The sequence below is a fragment of the Sorex fumeus genome, unplaced genomic scaffold, assembly GCF_029834395.1.
Source record: "Sorex fumeus unplaced genomic scaffold, SorFum_2.1 ptg000094l, whole genome shotgun sequence".
NCBI classification, from domain to species: Eukaryota; Metazoa; Chordata; class Mammalia; order Eulipotyphla; family Soricidae; genus Sorex; species Sorex fumeus.
The window spans coordinates 2,550,001-2,572,518 of NW_026606151.1; the positions used below are offsets into that span (position 1 = coordinate 2,550,001).

General features: G+C 46.0%; 1 protein-coding gene across 1 annotated transcript in view; it reads right to left on the reverse strand.

Moving 5' to 3' along the window:
• The window catches only part of FKBP5 (FKBP prolyl isomerase 5), a 132,216-nt gene that overhangs the window by 60,083 nt on the left and 49,615 nt on the right, over nt 1–22,518 (reverse strand). The window contains exons 2-3 of the mRNA XM_056132392.1: nt 20,069–20,194; nt 15,460–15,604 (exon numbers count right to left, since the gene is read on the reverse strand). Of these exons, the coding sequence (XP_055988367.1) occupies nt 15,460–15,604; nt 20,069–20,173 (250 nt within the window). The 5' untranslated portion in view covers nt 20,174–20,194. The remainder of the gene's footprint in view (nt 1–15,459; nt 15,605–20,068; nt 20,195–22,518) is intronic.

The window sequence follows — 22,518 nt, forward strand, 5'->3', positions numbered from 1 at the left end:
ACCTTTTGCTCTTGTTTTTTCTTTTTTATTTATTTATTTTTTTTGCTTTTTGGGTCACACCCGGTGATGCTCATGGGTTACTCCTGGCTTTGCACTCAGGAATCACTCCTGGCTTTGCACTCAGGGGACCATTTGGGATGCTGGGAATCGGACCCGGGTCGGCCGCGTGCAAGGCAAACACCCTACCCGCTGTGCTATTGCTCCAGCCCCTTGCTCTTATTTATATACTTAAACGTACTAAAAATGTGGACCAGAGCGATAGTAAGCAGAGAGGGTGTTTGCCCTGCATGCAGCCAACCCCGGCTCAATCCCTGCATCCCACAGGGTCCCCTGAGCCTCCCAGGACTGATGCCTGTGTGCAGAGCCAGGAGTAAGCCCTGAGCACTGCTGGGTGTGACCCACATACCTCCACCCCGAAAAAGTGTTTAAAATGTATTCTGCTTCCCTCCGCTGCAACCCCCTGGGCCCGGGGCTCCAACACTTGGCCGTGTGGCCAGGAACGGTGTTCTCCAGTGGCCACGCACCTGGTTGTGGGGTTTGCATGCCCATGTAGCACTCGGACCCCTGTGGCTGTGGTAGAATAAAGGCAGCCGCTCCCTTTGTTGGGGTGCCAGGGCTCCAAAACAGCAGAGCCCCCAGACTGAGCTCCAGCCGCCTTGGCCTTGGGCTTTAAGGACGGCCCCTTCCTTGCTCTCCCCAGAACCCCCAGAGCATTTGGATTTCTGGTCTTAACTTCCAGAAGATGCAGAGTCACCTTTACGGCTCTAGTCACCAACAGAAACTGTAATCATCACAGCTTGCAAAAGCAGACTCAGATCTATCTGGTGGGAATAATGGGAAACTAGGCGACTTAAGAAGGATAAAATGCAAAATAGATATGCAATGTCAATTTAAAAAAAAAAACACCAAAATTAAGTAGTTGAAAGTGGGATCATGTTAGCAATGAAGCCTACGCCAAGTGAATTTCGAAGAGGTATTATCTTGAATGGCGAGCTAATGGTAGAGTCTAAGAATGTGTGTGTGTGCGTGTGTGCGCGCGCGCACGTGTGTGCGTGCATGTGCCCACACGCCTGCAGGGAGCAGCCTCCGCTAAGGCAAGGAAACAGGGCTGGCGAAACCTTTTGTGACTCATGACATTAAAGTCTTAATGACTTAATGAAGAAGCTGAGTCTTCATTAAGCATGACAAAGTTATTTTTTCAAGATACTGGATACTTATTTTAAGCAATTGGTCTACATGTCTATTATTAAAACAACAGAAAAAGACAAAACAGATAGATTTTTTTTTTACAAAGTCATTCACCCCCTCCTTGAAGTTAATGTGTCTTGTTGAGTCTTCAGCGTGCTGTTACTTGAAAAAAAAAATTGGGGGGGGGAGGGCTTAACTTGCTTGCTTCTGACCCTGGTTGGATCCCTGTTGGCATAGCAGGACGTTCCCCTGAGCACTGCCAGGATTCACCCCTGAGCACTTTGCGGTGTGGCCTCCCCTAACTTTTAAATTCTATTTTTTTGTGTTTGGACAGTACCTGGTGATGCTTGAGAGTTTCTCCTGGCTCTGCACTCAGAAATTACTCCTGGCAGGCTTGGGGAACAATATGGGATGCTGGGGTTGAAGTCTGGGCCGGCCGTGTGCAAGGCAAGCTCCCTACCCACTGTACTATCTCTCCCACCCCTCCCCCCAGATTTATTTTTTTTAACACAAAATGACTACACACTGCACATTCATTTTGAACTACATTTTATTTATTTATTTATTTGCTTTTTGGGTCACACCCAGCAATGCACGGGGGTTATTCCTGGCTCTGCACTCAGAAATTACTCCTCCTGGCAGTGCTCAGGGGACCATATGGGATGCTGGGAATCGAACTCAGGTCGGCCACATGCAAGGCAAACGCCCTACCCGCTGTGCTATCGCTCCAGCCCCTTGAACTGCATTTTAATTAAATATATCCACACCTTTCTCCAACAGTGGAAAGGCTATGGAACTTTTCAGAGGCATCTTCCAAGCCGTGTTCAGTTCAGGGGCCCCTGGTGCGGCTCCTGATGACACTCGGCTTGGTGCTCCTCAGGCCCTATGGGGTCGGGGTCACCGGGCCTGGCACAGTGGTGCCAGGAGAGGAACCCAGGGCCTCCACAGTGCAAGGCAAGCGCTCCAGGCCAGGATAAGCATCTCTGTTTTTTTCTTTCTCTTCTGGGCCACACCTGGCAGTGTTCAGGGGGTACTCCTGGCTCTGCACTCAGGGATCACTCCTGGTGAGCTCGGGGGGGGGGGGGGGACCACGTGGGATGCAGAGGATCAAAACTGGGTGGGCCATGTGCGAGGTAAGCACCCTACCCGCTGTGCCATCACTCCCCCCCATGCCCCCCCCCCCCCCCCCAGTTAGAAGTCAAAAGCTCAGCCTGCTCGAACCTCTGTCTGCCTGGATTCAGACACAAGATTGCCCCTTGCTAGCTGCAGGACACCGCGCAAGTTATTTAACCAGTATGCCTTGGTCTCCTCATCTGGAAATGTACAGCTGTTTGAAGTATGAGACAGGGATGGTTTAATGGTCTGAGCGCATACTTTGCATGAAGGAGGCCTGGATTTGATCCCCATTATCACAAGGTCCCCTGATCACCACAGGGAACAACCCCCAGAGAGCAAGGAGTAGCCCCCAAGGCCGAAATAATAGATCCCCTCACCATTATTATATAAGCTATGTCAAATGCATGTCTTAAAAGAAAACAGAAAAGACAACCATCATTATCATCATTCTCAATTACTATATAATACTTTAGCTGCTTTCTTATTAAAAATAATCACCAACTGCTGGAATACTGAATGTAATAAATTGTTGTGAACAACTTTATAAAAATAAAAAAAAATCTAAAAAAAATCACCAACAATGGTCCCTATTGTCTACTTTGTGAGAGTGCAGACGGAGGTTCGTTTCCTAGAAAGGCAAAGGAGACAGACAGGCATTTTCAAATCTGAGGGACAGTGCCCAGGGGCCCTTCCAAAATGGCTCCATACAGTTCTATGCCCGAGAGTGGGTCCACCCGAGAGCAGTTCGGAGTCGGCAGTGGGAAAGGGCAGTGGGCTATGTTCTTGCCCAACCAAGGCTCTAAAAGGGCGGTTGGAGTGGGGGCCTTTGGAGCACGTGCGTGCACACACACACACACACACACACACACACACACACACACACACACACTCCTACCTTTTTTAATGGTGTCTCACTAATAAAAATTTAAAAAAAAAACTTAATAAAATATGCTAACCATTAAAAATTAATATATAAAACAATTATGTCAAGTCAAAAAAAAAAACCCAAAAAAACAAGTTTTCTAGGGACCCAGGGTCACTTCCAGCAGAGCTTGGCCCCCAGGGAGGGGGTTGCGTAGGGACCAGCGGGGCCACACCCAGCAGCACTCAGGGGCTTCAGACTCAGCCCGCACGCGCTGAGCATGTGCTCTACCGCTGACCTCCACCTCGGACACTTTAAGGCCAAGACTTCACAAGCTCCTTTGGGGACACTGACTTAGGAGGTACATGTCTGCATTTATTTAGGACGCATAACCAGTCACTGAGGGGCTGCCTAGGGACGAAGAACACACAGGTGCCATCCCCTCCTTCCTTCCCAGGAATGCCCACTGTAGGCTGGTGAGTGGAAGACGGAGAGGCGCTATTTTGTGCGCATCTTTGGAGCCGAGTGGAAGAAGCCTGACAGGATCAATCAACAAGGGCATGTGGCTCGGATCAGGGGTGAGAGCAGTCAGCCAAGGCTCGCTACTTCATGGGAAGGCCTCGTGCTGAAAACAGCCTGCCAATGAAATCCACGGGTGCCTCGAATGAGAGAAACCACGCCTTCTCTTTTCATCTGGGAACTTTCAATGGTCCCTTCCAGCGACCTCTGCAAATGAGACACGAAGAGCCGAGAGCCAGCCAAATGAATATTGGAGAGTTTCTAGGATGAAAAGTCTTGGGACCCTTGTCTTTAGCAGCACTGGCCCTTGATTTACAAGAAATGATGCATATGGGGCTGGAGCAAGGAACCTGAGGATCCTCTAACCTTGGCCTTATCACAAGCTTCTACCTCTTCTTTACCAACAAATCACACTTAAACCATCTGTCATTTACAGTCTGGCTCTCATTAAACTGGATTAAGGGGATTATTTTTTTCAGGTCACTTTCTTCTCTCTCATTACTTGCGTATAGGAAAGCCGTGGACTTTTGGGTACTGATTTTATAGCCTGCAACTTTACTATACAAGTCTATTGTTTCTAGGAGTTTCTTCGTAGAAGTTTTAGGGTTCTCGAAGTATAGTATCATATCATCTCTGGCAGCACATGCTGGGGGAAAAGGCAGCTCAGATAGAGAAAGGAACACCAAGTAAAGGATGTTTGGAGGACTCGCTCGGGATGTGAGATGTGTGCTGAAAGTAGACCATAGACCAAACACGATGGCCACTCAATACCTCTATTGCAAACTATGAGACCCTGAAGGAAAGAGTGAGCAAAAGGGAATGCCCTGCCACAGAGGTGGGGTAGGGTAGGGGGGATGGGGTGTGGGGGTGGGAGGGCTACTAGGAACATTGGTGGTAGAGAATGGGCACTGGTGGAGGGATGGGTACTCGATCATTGTATGACTGAAACCAAAGCATGAAAGTTTGTAAGTTTACAATTGTACCTCATGGTGTTTCACTAATAAAAAAAATAAATAAAAATAAAGTGGATTAAGGGGGCCGGAGTGACAATACAGTGAGTAGGGCCTTTGCCTTGCATGCGGCAGACCCGGGTTCAATCTTCGGCATCCCAAAGGGTCCCCCAAGCGCCACCGGGAGTAATTCCTGAGTGCAGAGCCAGGAGTAACCCCTGAGCATCTCTGGGTGTGACTCAAAAACAAAACAAAACAAAAAGGTGGACTAAGAAGTGAAGGACACTCATATACTTGTATACTTATATATATACTTGTATATTTATATACTTATATACTTGTATACTTATCTATAAGTAGAATCCTTGTGGTAAAAATGTGTTATTGGGGCTGGAGCGATAGCACAGTGGTAGAGCATTTGCCTTGCATGAGGCTGACCTGGGTTCGACTCCCAGCATCCCATAGGGTCCCCTGAGCACCGCCAGGAGTGATTCCTGAGTGCAGAGCCAGGAATAACCCCTGTGCATTGCCGGGTATGACCCAAAAAGGAAAAAGAAAGTGTTCTGAGTGACCTACTTAGTCTTCTTTTGTTCAGGGGCAACACTCAGGGGTGCTTGGGGGTCTGTGTGGTGCCAAGGTTGGAATGAGGGCTCCTGTAGGCAGTGTACATGTTCTGGCCTTGATTTCACCTTTTATCGCCCCTAATTTGAGTCATTTGACAAAGGTGTTTTAGCAACAGACCCGAGGAAGTCTTCCTGCAACACTCAGCTAGTTTGCTCGCACAGGGATTAATTCCTTTCTTGGAACCTAGGAGGTGGTCCAAGGACTGAAACACAAGGCTTGCATGCTGGAGCCTGGTGTCTGAGTCCCGGCAACGCATGGTCACCCAGTTCTGCTCGGGGTGGTACACCCCCATCCCCCTTCCCGCACACTGAGGCAGAAGCACTGCTGGGTGAGGCCCAAACATGTAAAACAAAGAAAGCATTCCAATCTTTGTCCATGAATTTCAGTGTTTTCCATTCCACCTTATGAAATTATGATTATAAGCAGTACAATGGACTTAAACAGGTTTTCCTGCTTCTTTTAAGAGTGCCGGGAAGAAAAGGGCAGCTCCGTCCTGACATCTGGAAGCTGCCTGACGCAACAAAGCCCTGATGTGCCTGGAGCTGGCCTGGGGCACACCACGAGGCTGTGTTCTTCTCCAGCTGGATGTAAACAATCTCGGCAAAACAGCGCCGTCCCGACCAGGATCGCACTGCGGCCACGGGAGAGTGAGACAAAACAAGAGGATTTCTACACTGTGTCTGAGCGCGGACCAAAAGCACAGCTTACAAGACACCGAACACCCCCCCCTCCTGGCTAACCCGGGGGACTGCTGCTTCCCCGAAGGTGGAGATTTCCTCTCAGCCTGCGCCTCCAAAATGCACAGGATCGCCCCACAACCTCACAACAGTCGATCCAGAGCAGAGCAAGTTATTTTTTTTTATTTTATTGAATCATCGTGAGATACAGTTACAAAGTTTTCATGTTTGAGATTCAGCCGTACAAAGATCGAACACTCACCCCTTCACCAGTGCACATTTTCCACCACCAAAGTCCCCAGTATCCGCTCCCCGCGCCCCGCCCCTCCATCCCAGTCCTCACCTGCGTTCTATGGCAGACAATTTGCCCAATTCTCTCTCTCTCTCTACTTATTGGACATTATGTTTTGCCCGAATTTCCCCACCACCATTCAAGCCTGCCTGCCAGAGGCAGACACTAGATAATCTATCTTCCATTGCGATAGCACAGCGGGTAGGGCGTGCCTTACAAGCGGCCAACATGGCCGACCCGAGTTCGATTCCTCCGCCCCTCTCGGAGAGCCCGGCAAGCTACCGAGAGTATTCGATATGCCAAACACAGTAACAACAAAGTCTCCAATGGAGGCGTTACTGGGCCCGCTCGAGCAAATCGACGATCAACGGGAGGGCCTTTACCTTTACCTTACCATTTTGAATATCATGAGAGTTCTGAGATCCTACATTGTAAATGGTTGGGTTCCAGAGACATCTCTGTAGAGCACTAATCCATTTGGGGATTCAATTGGGAGTCTCTGGACCAGGGCTGTTGGTATGCTAAGATGGCTCCCAGCGGAAGCCTGTGAGAGCCCGTTCTTTGAAAAAAAAAAAATTGCCCCCAGATTACCTATGGAAGAGATTCCCAAACTTGTTTGGCCTATTGTCCCCTTTCCAAAAAACAAAAAACAAAACTTACTCAGCACCCCTGAATATCTACCCTCTGGAAGGGACCACTAAGTTACTGGTGGGGAGGGATAGCATAAGCGTTTGGGTGCATGTCCTGTACGTTTCCACTGGGTTCAGTTCCTGGCACATGGGCCTCCTGAGCATCACCTTGGAGGCCCCCAGCACTGGCAGAGGACAGTCTCAAGCACCACAGGCCCAGAACACAACATACTCTCAGACCCTTTTACTGAACCACCAGTCCAGCAGATTCAAGTATCACTGGAAGTGGCCCCTGGTCCCCTGAGCATTGCTTGGGAAGGACCCCCCCCCAAAAAATGGAAAACAAATAGTACTTCCTGGTTGCATCTGAGCCTACTACTTCCCAATTTCCCAATTAGTCTAAGACCACCCAAGGGGCAGTACCGTCTTTGGCAAACAGTGACCTACCAGAGAGGGGCGTGTGTGTGTGTGTGTGTGTGTGTGTGTGTGTGTGTGTCTCAGAGATTTGGGATCAGGAATCTGAAGCAACGGGCCAGTGTGATCCACATGCAAGGCAGGGGCCTGGCCTCCTGAACCGTTTCTCCAGTAATCCCGTGATCCCGTGTGAGCCTCAATCCTACACCAATTCCTTCCAACACCCTAGAGGTTTCCCTGGTGTGCAGTCTCCTTCCTGACTGGCAATCAACCAGTAGTTCTACACGCTAGAAGATAGAAAGCGCCGTGTTCTCTAGCTGATCTTCTTGTGGTCTGAGGCTGGAGGGCATCTGACAAAGCTCACAAGCTAGAGCCAAGCACAGAACCACTGCATGCTCAGTGCCAAACTTGGCCGGGTAAGCAAACGTCTACCGCGTTTCCTTAGCCTCGGTTCCTGGAAGTAAGATCACTGGGTCAAAGGAGACACATGCTAAAAATCCTTCTGTCGGAAAGGGCATCGAACCTAAGAACTCACACATGCATGTCAAGTACTCTCCCACTGATCTCTGGCTCCCCAAGACTCTTGAGGTTTTAAGATCTTTAGAATCTTGGGGCTGGAGCAATAGCACAGCAGATAGGGTGTTTGCCTTGCACGCAGCTGACCCAGGTTTGATTCCCAGCATCCCATATGGTTCTCCCCAAGCACCGCCAGGAGTAATTCCCGAGTGCATAAACCGAGTAACCCCTGTGCATTGCCCCGAGTGACCCAAAAAGCAAAAAAAAAAAAAAAAAAAAAAAAAAAAACTTTAGAATCTTAACTGCAGTTATATCAATAATATACAGATGTAATTTATCCATGCACTGATCTGGACTTCAGTCTTGCTGAAATACAATTTACTTTATTAATTTTAGACGTCCTTTTTCATCTGTAGCAAAATCAAAGTATAATATAAAAATGCATAGTTCACCTGTGGGATTTTTTAAATATATGCCTAACTGGGCAGTTGAGAAAGTTTAAAAGTATACAGAGCCTAGTATAAAGGCAATACACTGTATTTGCTTTTTAATTTGTTTGTTTGTTTGGGCCACACTCTGCAGTGATCAGGGTTACTCCTGGCTCTGCACTCAGGAACTACTCCTGGCAGTGCTTGGGGAACCCTATGGGATGCTGAGGATGAAATCCACATCGGCCACGTGCAAGGCAACTACTCTACCCAGTGTACTATCTCTCCAGCCCCTTCTTTTAAATTTTTTTTGTCAGCTGAACTAGTATTTTAAGAATGTGCAGAAGGACTTTTAACTTTATTCATTTTTAGATAAATTTATTTATTTTCCCCAAATTTTATTTTATTATAGCACCGTGAGTTACAAAGTTCTTTACAGTTGATTTTTTTCAATTTTATTTATATTTTTATTTTATAGTCACTGTCACTATTTGTGACAGTGACTTTATAAACACTGTCCTCCCGTTGTCCATTGGTTTGCTCGAGCGGGCCCAGAAATGTCTCCATTTGAGACTTGTTGTTACTGTGTTTGGCATATCGAATACGCCACGAGGAGCTTGCCAGGCTTTGCCGTACAGGCGAGACACTCTTGGTAGCTTGCCGGGCTCTCCGAGAGGGGTGGAGCAATCGAATCCGGCTCGGCCAGGCTGGCTGCACGCAAGGCCCTACCGCTGTGCTATCGCTCCAGCCCATTTCATAAAGTAGTTCACAATATTTGATTACATTTCCCTTCTTTTTAATACACTGTATTTTCTTCCTTCTGCACATTCTTAAAACACTAGTTTATCTTCTAGGAGTGCTATTTATGTAGTTTGTGGTGGTGCAGACTGAACTGGGGCCTTGGTGTTAACTTTTTCTCCTCAGGTTCCGAAGAGCCATATACACACTTTAAAATACAGGTCTGATGCAGGCTCATCAGTTGCATGGAGCGTCTAACAGCAGGTGCAGGTTTTGGGGCTACACTCCACTGTGTCTGCGCTTACTCCTAGCTCTGTGCTCAGGGTTCACTTTTGGTGGTGTTGGGAGTCAAGCCTTACCACTGTACTCTCACTCTAGCCCCTGTATTATATTTAGGGGAAAAAACATACATTTTAAAATGTATTTTAATGGGGGGGGGGACACACACTGGCAGTGCTCAGGGGTTAGTTATTCTGTGTTCAGGAATCACTCCAGGAGGTGCTTGGGGGACCATATGGGATGCTGGAGATTGAACCCAAGTCAGCTGCATGCAAGGAAAATACCCTATCCACTGTGCTCTCTCTCAGGCTCCTAGAAAAGCTTAAAAAATATATTTGGGGCCACCCCTGGCGATGCTCAGGGCTTACTCTGGGCTCTGCACTCAGGAATTACTCCTGGCAGTGCTTGGGGGACCATATGGAATGCCGGGGAGCAAACCCAGGTTAGCCAGATGGAAGGCCAAACGCCCTATCTGTTTGAATTTCCTCAAAAACAGAAAATGCTATGCTATGTCTGGCCCCTAACTTTTTTTTTTCTTTTTTGGGTCACAACTGGTGATGCTCAGGGGGGTCATTCCTGGCTCTGCACTCAGGAATCATTCCTGGCGGTACTCAGGGGACCATATGAGATGCTGGGAACTGAAGCCGGGTCGGCCGCATGTAAAGCAAATGCTCTACCCGCTGTGCTATTGCTCCAGCCCCTGGTCCCTGACATTATTTTATTTATTTATTTATTTTGCTTTTTGGGTCACACCCGGCAATGCACAGGGGTTACTCCTGGCTCTGCGCTCAGGAATTACCCCTAGCGGTGCTCAGGGGACCATATGGGATGCTGGGAAGGCAAACGCCCTACCCACTGTGCTATTGCTCCAGCCCCAAGGTCCCTGACATTTTTAAAGGTAAAGAAATCATTTCAAGTTTTGACTGTCCTGATGGTTAAGTAACTATCATGATTCCTCATCAGATTCCTGAAAGGGTGAATTTCACTGCATGTGATCATCTCGCCACGAAAGACCTTAAAGAGTCTTGGGTGTCAAGGTGAGACCCCAACAGTGAAGGGGGGGGCGGGAAGAAATGAAAAACAACCGAAACGATGCTGGGTAAATTATACAAAGAACCCCCAAAAATAACAGGGTCGGCAGGAGGATTAAATGAGGTGACACATGGGAGGCTGTTGACCTGGACTGCAAGTGGCTAGAAGTGACCTGTTAGTATTTGAACGTCCACTTCCCCCTCTTGTCCCAAGACGCTAAAGACTCGATGGATTCACAAGCAGTTCTGCCCCTGCTCAGAGGTCCTCACCCAGCTAACGACTAAGTGAATGCTGAAAGACAGATCACTGACATTTAAACTTCAATAAGACATTTAAACTTCAAAAGTAGGGTCAAGTATGTGAAGTGTCCCCCCAAAAGTCTGCTTTGTTTCTTTTATGCTCAAATCTAAGGGAAGGGCATAGTAAGATAGGATTTTTCTCTTCATAATTCTAGCCATAAAAGGTAAAGGCCCTCCCGTTGTTCATCGATTTGCTCGAGTGGGCTAGCCATGTCAGACATCACCTTCCCAAAACACCAAAACTAACTTCTCTGAAGAAGCTTTCCGCTGAAATTACTAGGTCTTTAGTGGGGTGGACAACAGGGAGACGATGCATTGGTGCTCTTGGATTTACCTTTCAAACAGGGTGGACATCCTTCTTTTAGGGGCCGCGGTAGGGGGCACACCCAGCAGTGCTCAGGGCTTCCTTCTTGTTCAGAGATCACTCCTCATGGGCCCGGGGGACCACAGGAGATGTCAGGGATTGAAACCAGGCAAGCAGCATGCAAGGCAAGTGCCCTACCCGCCATACTATCCCTGGCTCCCAGAAATAATTTTTTTTTGGCTTTTTTGGGTCACACCAGCGATGCACAGGGGTTACTCCTGGCTCTGCACTCAAGAATTACTCCTGGCAGTGCTCCGGAGATCATATGGGATGCTGGGAATTGAACCCGGATCAGTCGCTTGCAAAGCAAAGGCCCACCCTGCTATACTACAGCTCCAGCCCCCCAGAAATAATTCTTTAACCCCAAATTTATTCCTTCCCAATTTTAGCAATATTTGCTAGAGTGGGAAAAAAGGAAAAAACTCTTCTACTATTTTTGGGAGAAGGTTGTTACTTTAGTTTTGGGGTCACACCATGATGCTTGGGGACTACTCCCAGCTTGGCGCTCAGGGGGACCATGAGGTACCAGAAATTGAACCAGGGTCTCTCGCTTTCAATGCATGCACTCAGCCCTCTGAGTTACCGTCCCCGCACTCAAATTCCTTTTTATTAAAGAAGCATGTTTGAAAAACCTGAGTCTTGGGGCTATAAAAGATGCTTCAAAAAGTTTCTATGCACATGTAGGAACAATAGGAATTCAGAACCCAACCTACTACCAAGAAGAACTTCACTATAAAGCCAGTCGATGATCTTAATATTGTAACAGCAACTATAATAAGCGCTTGAGGACTTACTCTGTGTAAGGCTGGTATCTCATATGACCCTCAATGTAATTACTAGGTCAACTGAGGAAGGCAGGAAGGCCCAGAAGGAACCATGGTCACATTTACAAAGTATTGGGATAGTTTCCAATTTATATCAAATGTATCTTTAATGAAACATTTAGAGATAAGTTTTTTTAAATTTTTTTAATTTTTAATTTTTTGCTTCTTGGGTCACACCCGGCAATGCACAGGGGTTACTCCTGGCTCTGTACTCAGGAGTCACTCCTGGTGGTGCTCAGGGGACCATACGGGATGCTGGGAATCGAATCCGGGTTAGCTGCGTGCAAAGCAAACGCCCTACCTGCTGTGCTATCACTCCAGACCTTAGAGATAAGTTTCTACAATCCTATTTTAAACCCAATTCATCCGACTTCAGACTGAAATATTTGTTTGTTCCCTTAGGACAGGTACAATACAAGGGAACGAGAGAGTTGAATCATAACATTTATATGATAGTCCATTACATTATTTTTCTTCATTATGATGAAGTCACTACTTTACAACAGAGAAGTATAAACCAGAAATGGCCTACCCAGTGCATCTTGTTTTATAGGCAATAGGACATATTAAACTGTGAATGTTGTACCAGAAATATACTGCTCCAAACTAAAATTTCCAATCACCATATTATGGGGAGCTCCAGCACTGTCACTGTGATGATGATTTCGTCTTTTAGGTTTTGTTCCCTCAGAAGATACAAAATGGAAACCTCAGACTCATGCCTGATCTTAAAGCTCCTGCAAGCTTCCTTTTTTCAGCTTTGTTTCAGGTAGCGTGGTTTATAATACGTTAATGAGAGGGGTTTGTGCCTAATACAATCCCTCTCCACACCCTCCCCCAGAATATCCACTTTCCTCTACCATTGTCCCAGTGTTCACCCCAACCTTCAGCCTATTCCCCACCCTGCTTTATTTCTATTGAAGACCAGCTGTCAGTTTGTGTTGCCTTTGGGTATTTGTTACACCCCTACTGTGTCCCTTTATAGTCCAATACGAGAGAAATAAGTCGATGAGACCCTTTTTCACAGGGGCAGGGCGGCTGCCTAACACCCATTAAGGCAATCTCTCTAGATTGGCATCACTGGTACTAAACTCACTGAAAGATGCCTTTTTTGGTTTCTGCTCAGAATCCTAGGAAGCACAGAAACAACTCATTCACCGTATAGTTTTACTGAGAAACTGACTAAAGAAGGCAGTGGGTAAATTCGCCGCAATTCTTAGATCCACTTGCTTGCAGAGAGAACCACTAAGAGAAGATCTGCTATCAGAAGCTTTAAAGGAACAAATTCAGGGCTGGAGTGAGATTACCGCCGGTAAGGTGCAGCCAACCTGGGTGCGATTCCCAGCATCCCATACGGGGTCCCCCAGCGTGGACAGAAGTAAGTCCTGAGTGCTGCCAGGTGTGGCCCCAAAACAAAAACAAAAGATCAATAGGGGCCTGGGAGATAAACTTGGGGGATGAGTACAATATCTGCATGCGAAGGTCTGGGCTTGAGCCTCAGCACCGCATGGTTCCCTGAGCACCACCAGGTATGGTCCAAAGATAAACACGCAAATACCGAGCTGGAGGGACAGCTCCAAGGGCAGGTAAGACCCCAGTTCAAACAGCACTGCACTGCACCCCTGGCACCCCAGCAACTCTGCCCGCAGGGCTGCTCTGTCAGACACAGCATGCTCAGAACTGGCCCCCTGGAACGCCCCTGGGCACACAGCCCCCAAGGGGGGGAAACGATCATCTTTCTGTATGTTAAGGTAAATTACTCCTATGGGCCGGAGAGGTGATACAGTGGGTAAGGCTCCCTGCCTTGCACATGACCAACTCAGGTTCAATCCCCGGCACCCCCGATGGGTCCCTGAGTGCAGACCCAGGAGTAAGCTCTGTTCACTGCCAGGTGTGGCCCCAAAACATGAAGAGCAAAAACCAAACAACAGAAATACCGTATTTTATAGAACAAAAAAAATGAGAAATGAATCCAGAGTGACCTTTTAGGGGCCAGGTATGCGGCTCAGCAGCAAAGCACAGGACCTGCACACCTGACACCTGGGTTCAATCCCGGGTACCACCCCCCCCCACACACACACACACACAAAATCCTCAGATGAGAGACATCCTTCATTACAAATGCAAATGAGTCTGACTTAATAAAAGACAACTGATTTCACACATCTACGTTTGCATTCATATGTTTAAATTTTGGTTGGGCCGTGTGAAAGATGTGTCTGGAAAGAGTAATAGTACTACTGGAGTACTTTAATAACCTCAAATAATATGTCTATAATCATCTGATACTATATTGTAATTGAACACGTGGTAGATTTGTAAAGGTTACCTGTAAAGCAGAATCTTATATAATGAACTTTTCATCTTGTATTCTATTAAAAGGCATTGGACTAGGCACCAGTGAATGGGTCTTTTACTCATGAATGATTCTGTAATGTTTTGCGTTAGTCATTAGGAAAATACTGGCTGGCTGGCTGGCTGACTTATAAAGATCTCCCCAATGGCAACACATTTCAGTGGGTCATATTTTAAAATCACATATATGAATGCTAATTGATCTCACCAGAGGTTGAAGCTGAGGAAGTTGCTAGGCTTACAGTGACAGACACAAATTTTCTGAAACTGTAACTTTCACTCAAAAACTCAATACCTGCAAATACTGCCAGTCATTTTCCTTGAAGTGAAAGGTTTGTTTTAAAGAAAATACTGAATAATTAAATTTGAATAACCAAATATTGAATAATCAAAGTTTGCCCTTCCAAATAAAGATGGTATTTCATGGGGAGGAGGAGGGGACAAACAGGATTGTTCACCAATCAACTACAAGTGCAGAACCATTTTCCCCCTTAGACCAGGTAAGTATGCATTTCTGAGTTTTTTAATTAAAAAGTATTATGTGAAACTCAAGAGTTAGAATATATAATACAATTACTTTTTGTTTTTTGGTTTTGTTTTGTTTGGGTCACACCCGGCGATGCACAGGGGTTACTCCTGGCTTTTGCACTCAGGAATTACTCCTGGCTGTGCTCAGGGGACCATATGGGATGCTGGGAATCGAACCCAGGTCGGCCACATGCAAGGCAAATGCCCTACCCTCTGTACTATCACTCCAGCCCCTACAATTACTTTTTTAAAAACAACATTTAGGACCTTCTCAAATGAAACTGGCTTCTCTGATTTCAACACTGAATCCAGGCAGTGAAGGTCCTTGACTGCCGGTAAAGTTCAATGCCACTGCCTGGATTTGTGTCAAAGCACCAGCATTTTGTACCAGTGATGCCAACAAATTATCAAAAGGATAAAATGATATGAAATTTATTTTTTATGAAAAAAAAATTGGGGGGCCTTTTGGGTCATACCTGGTAGTTCGAACTCTACATTCAGGACTGGTGGTACGCAGGAGACCACAGAGGATGATGGGGATTGAACCCAGGTTGGTTGTGTGCAAGGCAAACACTTTACCTACTATACTATCCCTTCAGCCCATTACCCGCCTATACTAACCCTTCAGCCCAGAAAATATTTTTGACCTAAGAAGCACCACCGAAGATCTCAGGGGCATGCACCCTCCCAGGGGTCTGTGGATCATATTTTGAGGTTCATTAAGCTACAATGCTTATTATGCTACACACTTGTGCTATGGCTTGGATCTAGTAGGTGCTACAAGATACATCTAAGCAGAACACAACTCAGATAATGCCCTCTTACCTTTGCCGAGACTGAAGACAAACGGCTCGTTTCTGTCATGACTGGAATCAAACTTCTTCCCATTGGACAACTTCCCTTTGTAATGGACATACACTTTGTCTCCAATCATCGGCTTTTCCTCACTCCTTCCCACTCTTCTGACAATCTACAGGAGACAAACACCAAGAAAACGTTGCAACTTTTTTACTTCTGATGAGAGGACGAAAAAAACCCCCATCATCCCTTCTGTGGCACTCAGGTTTGCAGATACCTGTCTGTCCTTTTTAAGAGAGTCACACCCAGTTCTCTGCATAAACCTGTTGGATAGGTACTGATGGTAGGGAGGAAAAGCCCAGGAGAAAAGGCATTGGTCTTGCACGCAGCCAAGCCCGACTCAATTCCCAGCACCACAGGGTCCGCCAAGAACTGCCAAGATCCAAAGGAATACCCCCCAGCACTTCCAGTATAGCCCACCTCCCCAAAAAGAAGAAACAGCTCTTTACTAGTTTTTTTTTTCTTTTTGGGTGGGGGCGGTTATACCCAGTGGTGCTCAGGGATTACTCCTGACTGTGCTTGGGGGATCATGTGGGATGCTGGGAATCAAACCCAGGATCAGCTGTGTACAAGGCAAGCACCTTACTCATCATACTAAGTCTCTGGACCCCAAATGAAAGCTTTCATGCTATATTTAATTTCATTGTTTACCACACGATTCCGTCAAAAATGATTAATCAATATATCCTGCTTTATAGGACTAATGGTCCTATTGGTTTAATGCCCACTGAAGTAACACAGCTAGTTCATATACAAGCCATATTCTAATATGAAAAGATTAATGGACTTTCAGAAACATTTTAAAACACAGTTTAGAGCAAAGCTTTAAAGGTGAGATATTTCTTACTTCTCTTCTTTGCTAAAAACATTAGTTTTGGACAAGATCCCAACAGTTCCATTTAATTTCAAATTCAACCTTCCTAGTGTAGTATGTTACACCTCTAATGGGTTGAGAATATTCCATGTGTGAAAAGCAATGTCAATGCACAGTTTGATACAGCAAATTAACTTTTGGGAAAGGAAATACCAAAAAAGTTCCAACAAGAAATAGTCAGCTATTAGAAAATCCAATATATTTATTTTGTTCTTGGCAAAGCAAGCTCCTAATGCAATTGGCCAGTTCTAGGAAAAGAAAATCAAATTCAGAGGTGGGAATGATAGTACAGCAGGTAGGGAATTTTCTTTGCACATGGCCAACCCGGGTTCAATCCCAGAATCCCATATGGTCCCCAAGCACTTCCAAGGAGTAATTTCTGAGTGCAGAGACAGAAGTAACCCTTGAGCACTGTCTGAAAATCCAGACCTATGGGAATATAATTTATTCTACTACTCTATAGAGCGTTTATCTTGCATGCGGTCGACCCGGGTTCGATTCCTCCAACCCTCTCAGAGAGCCTGACAAGATACTCTCGGTAGCTTGCAAATTTGGCAAGCTCCCTGTGACGTATTCAATATGCCAAAAACAGTAACAAGTCTCGCAATTTGTTGTAAGATGTTACTGGTGCCTGCTCGAGCAAATCGATGAACAATGGGAGGACAGTGCCACAGTGCTACTCTATGAAAAAAAAATCATTTTCAGGTCATAACACCCATGAGAATCTTTATGGGGAAGAGCCTGAATTATTTTTTTCTTTTTGGGTCACACCCAGTGATGCTCAGGGGTTACTCCTGGCTCATGCACTCAGAAATCACTCCTGGCGGTGCTCGGGGGACCATATGGGATGCTGGGAATCAAAACCAGGTCGGCCATGGTGGCTGCGTGCAAGGCAAACGCCCTACCCGCTGTGCTATCGCTCTAGCCCCAAGAGCCTGAATTTCCACCTAAAGAATTCAATTACCGGGAGCAGGGGCAGGGGCCCAAAGGACTGCACACACGCTTCGCATATGGGAGGTTCCCAGCACCACCTGGTCCTCCGCCCCCATCCAGTACCTCCAGGAATTACTCTGAACTCCACAGGGTGTGGCCCCAAGACAAAGACCAACAAATAATTCCATTATTTGCTCCTAAATCCTCAAGATGGTTCTCTTACCTGACCCACACATCACCACATAAACATTGTGAACTGAGATTCTGTAACTTCCTTGTCTCCAAAGTACAGACATTCTTTAAGGGAAAAGACTCATAACTCTAATTCTATCTAGTTCTTAGATTGAATGGCTTCAATCTAAGGCAGCTGCAGTATATAAAAATTAGCATTCAGAAATCAGGTGTGTGTCCATATACTAACAAGGAAAATATCCTGAAAAGAAATAAGAGAAAAAAATTGCCTTTGCAATGGTATCAACAATAAAAGTATTCAGAAGAAATAAGGAGGTGAAAATTCTTATTTTATCACTATTTTAAAGTTATTTAATTATTTTTGGGTTTGGGGTTCACAGCTGACAATACTCAGGGGTTACTCCTGGTTCTGTACTCAGAAATTACTCCTGGTGGTGCTCAGGGAACCAAATAGGATGCCAGGGATCGAAGTGGGGTTGGCTGCATGCGAGGAAGTCGCCCTACCCACTGTGCAATCATTCTGCCCAGGAGAAGCAAATTTTTTAATCAAAAACTGTAATACCAACAAAAGAAATTGAAGACTTGCATACAAGGAGAGATAGACTGTGTCCATGGACCACAGGTTCAGGAGCCATATAGAATTGAACCCGGGTTGGTTGTGTGCAACGAAAATCTACCTACTGTACTATCGCTCCTGCCCCTGGATTTGATTTTCTTTTCTTAGAATTAGTCAACTGCATTCGTAGCTTGCATTGCCAATAAGAATAAATACTGTTAAAATGTCCAGTTTCTCAAAGCCATCTCCAGATTCAATTTAATTAATATCAAAATTCCCATGGCATTTCCCACGGAAATAGAAAAAGACAATCCTGAAATTCATATGGAACCACACACACACACACACACACAAAATTCCAATTAATCAAAACAATCTGTCCTAAAAAGGAAAAAGCTGAAGGCATAAAATCTCCTGATTTCAAACTATATTACAAAGTAAAATAACCCAAAAGTTACAGTACAAAATTAAAATAGGTACATAGGAGGGGGGATGGGGGATAAATCGAAAGAGGTGATGACAGCATGTGACTTGCAGACACTCGACCCTGGTTCAATCCTCAGCACCACACGGTCCGCAAACATCACCAGTTGAGGCACACAGATAAATGGAACAGAATAGTCAAGAAATTAACTCAAGCAAATAGAGCGAACTAAATTTTTGTTTGATTTGGGGCCACACCCGACAGTGCTCAGGGGTTACTCCCGGCTCAGCTCTCAGGAATTACTCCTGGTGTCTCTTGGGGGATCATATAGGATGCTGAGGATCAAATGCGGGTCAGGGGCTATGTGCAAGACAAGTATCTTACTGTCTGTACGAGGTTCTACCTCTCTGGCTCCAAATCAACAATAATTTGACAAGAATATTTAAAAGGGGAAGGATAATCTCTTAAATAAAGGGGCTGGAAAACTATGTAAATATACAGAAAAAGTTGGAGCCCTACCTTACACCACTCATTAGAAAAAAAAAATCTAAAATAGACTAAGTCCTCAGACTGTAAACCACTAGGAAAAAAAAAAACACAGGGAAAGCTCTTTGCCAATGAGCTTGTCAAACACAGGTGACAAGCTCTTGGATACAGTACCAAAAGCACAAGCAACAAGAGCAAAAATAACCAAGTGACACAACAAACGAAAAGCCTCGAGCAGCAAAAATCCCAACCTGCAAAAATGCAAAAGAAACCGGGGAATAAGAAAGTATTTGCAAACTATATATCTGATAAATACAAAATATGGAAGGAGTGCATAAAAGTCAACATTAAAAAAAAATCTCATTTTAAAATCGGTGAGAGGGGCTGGAGGGATAGCACCAGCGGGTAGGGTGTTTGCCTTGCACGCGGCCGACCCGGGTTCGATTCCCAGCATCCCATATGGTCCCCTGAGCACCGCCAGGAGTGACTCCTGAGTGCAGAGCCAGGAGTAACCCTTCTGCATCGCCGGGTGTGACCCAAAAAGCATAAATAAATAAAAATAAAAATAAAATGGGTGAGAAATAAACATTCCATAGAAGACATACAGATGACCAGGAGGAAGAGGCAGATAGATGCTGAGCTCCACCAATCAGCAGGTAGAGACCACTCAGCCCAAATGAGAGTGCCCACACTTAGCAGAATGACTGTCATCTGACAGACGAACAAAGGGCCAGGGGACAGCTTTGTGTCTGCCTGGCACCAACCCTGCAGTGCCCACATGCCCAGGGCTCTGTGATCCCCACCAAGTGTGTGGTCTCTGTGTGTCACAACAAGGAGTGTGTAAGCACCACAGCTGAGTGTACACGCACCACAGCCCAGTATTTGTGATCCCAGTGGCTGTAATGACAACATCCATGATCTGGGATGGAAAAAATAACAACCTTGGGCTGTGAAAATGAAATGAGACTCATGCTCTAGATTTTGGGACTTTTAGTAAGCCTCCATAAACATCATCCATTTGATCTCCAGCGAAAAAATAAATTTAAAAGATTTTTATAAGCTCTTTTTCCAGACAGCGATGCTGCCCCCTGTCCCCATGACGGGGCCTTACCTTTAAGACTCCTCGGTCTTTTTTGGAGGTAATGTCTTCTCCGCGCTCAGCGACCGCTGCAGCTGGACTTTCTCCATTGTTCTTGGCACCTTCATCAGTAGTCATTGTCTTGTATAAGTAGAAAGCCTGGTGAGAAGAAACATATTTTAGCTAGGAACAATATCACTTTGTTATGCATCTTAAAAACGTCCCTAGGTGGGAGCTGGAGTGACAGTACAGCGGGTAGGGCGTTTGCCTTGTACACGACCGACCCAGGTCCGATTCCATATGGTATGCTTCCCATATGGTCCCCTGAGCACTGCCAGGAGTAATTCCTGAGTGCAGAACCAGGAGTAACCCCTGAGCATTGCCAGGTGTGACCCAAAAAATAAAAGAAAAAAGAAAGAAAGAAAAGGTCCCTAGTAGGGGGTCAGAAAGGTAGTACAGGGGTAAGGTTCTTGATCACCTCACACATGGTCAGCTCTGCTCCCATCCCCATCATAACGTAATTGTCCACCCTAAGTACTTCTACTCTTCAGTGTCACCCTCAAGAACGTCATGCGACAACTGGAATGGGAAGGAATGGGAGTGAAGATAGATGGTCAGCAACTACACTACCTGTGTTTCGCTGATAACATCGTTCTAATAACACCAAACATTAGCCAAGCTGCACAAATGCTGGCCAAACTTCAACCGTGAATGTGGAAAGGCGGAACTACAGTTGTATCTCACGAAGACAATGTTTATGAGAAATGGTCTCACCCCTGAAGTTCCATTCGCTCTCAACTGAACAAACATCTCTGAATGCAACAGTTACATGTGCCTAGGTCGAGAAGTCAATATGACGAATGACCTGGCACCCGAGTTGCGCAGGAAGAAGAGAGCGGCTTGGAACGCCTTCAAGAGCATCGAAGAAATAGCTAAGAGGATGAAGAACTTCCAGCTCCCAGCACATCTCTTCGATTCCACTGTTCTTCCTGCATTAACACACGCCTCAGAGACCTGGGCCCTTTGAAAACAGGATGAGAATGCAATTCGGGTCTCCCAAAGAGGAATCGAAAGAGCTATGCTTGGAGTATCACGCTTCACTCAAGTGAGAGAAAGAATCCGGAGTTCCGACCTCCATCGACAAACAAGAATCAGGGATGCTGTTTTGTTTGCCAAGGCATCGAAAATCATATGGGCTGGACACGTAGTGCGATTTGGAGACGACCGCTGGACTAGAGCCATTACCGACTAGATTCCATGGGACATTAAAAGATTGTGTGGCTGCCCACCTACGAGATGGTCAGACTTCTTTGTTAAGACCCTGAGATTGGTTTGAGGCTCTTCGTGTTCCTGGAGCGAGCAAACGCCATTGGGCTACACTAGCACGCAACAGGGACGAATGGAGACGTTATTGGTGCCCGCTCGAGCAAATCTATGAGTAACGGGTTGTCAAGTGATCAAGTACTTCTAAGCACAGAGCAAGAGGGATAGTCTCTGAGCACTGCTAGGTGGGGTGCAAATTCCACACCCACCCACCCCCAGTTTCCCCCAAAGTGTCCCAAGCATCCAACCTTTACCCAAGCTAATGTTTAATAAGGTCAGAAGACAAAAGTAAAAAAAATTTGCTATGACCATATATTGATGATGTGAATCAAGTATCAAACATCATCAACTCTTCCATTTCCCATCCAGGTCTGCGGCAAATGAAAGAATAAGTAAGATTTGCGGTGATAATACACCTTAGCATGACGACACAGTGAGAAGCAGTCCTCCAAGAACCATGAAAATACACCTTCCTAGAGCCGTATTCTTGACAGAATTGAGAACTTACCAGGTAATCTGATGTGGCCAGGGATGTGGCTCAGCAAGAGAGCACATGCCTTGCCACATGCCTCGCCATTTGTGAGTCCCTGGGTTTGATCCCTGGAAACACACAAACACACACAACCACCACCACCACCACCAGCAACAACAACAACAAAGAAATGGCAGTGCATCACAGTGGCAAACAGAATAGGTTTTGGATGCTGACAGACCAGAGTCTGAAGACCATAATCTGAGTCCCAGAAGTATAAATTAGACATTTGCAAACTGAATCTCATTTGCAAGTGAGCATTTCTGATTATTATTAGTTCCTAGTCCACAATTTTCATTTCCTGCTCAGGGACTCTTCTCTGGCATGATCCTCACGGCCCTTCCCAGCCAATTTGAAGCTCTGATCTTCCAGGTGGCCCTCCCCAAATTCTCCTCCCACACACCGGTGCTTTCTCCTCTCTGCTTTTCTTTTTTTGGTTGATTTTCAGGCCATACCCGGCAATGCTCAGGCCTTACTCCTGGCTCGGCACTCAGGAATCACTCTGGGTGGTACCGGGGGGAACATATGAGATGCCAGGGAATCGAACTCGGGTGAGTTATGTGCCCACCCTGCTGCACTGTCACTCCGGCCCCTCTTCTCTGTGCTTCTGGCAACTCGTTTCCTCTCC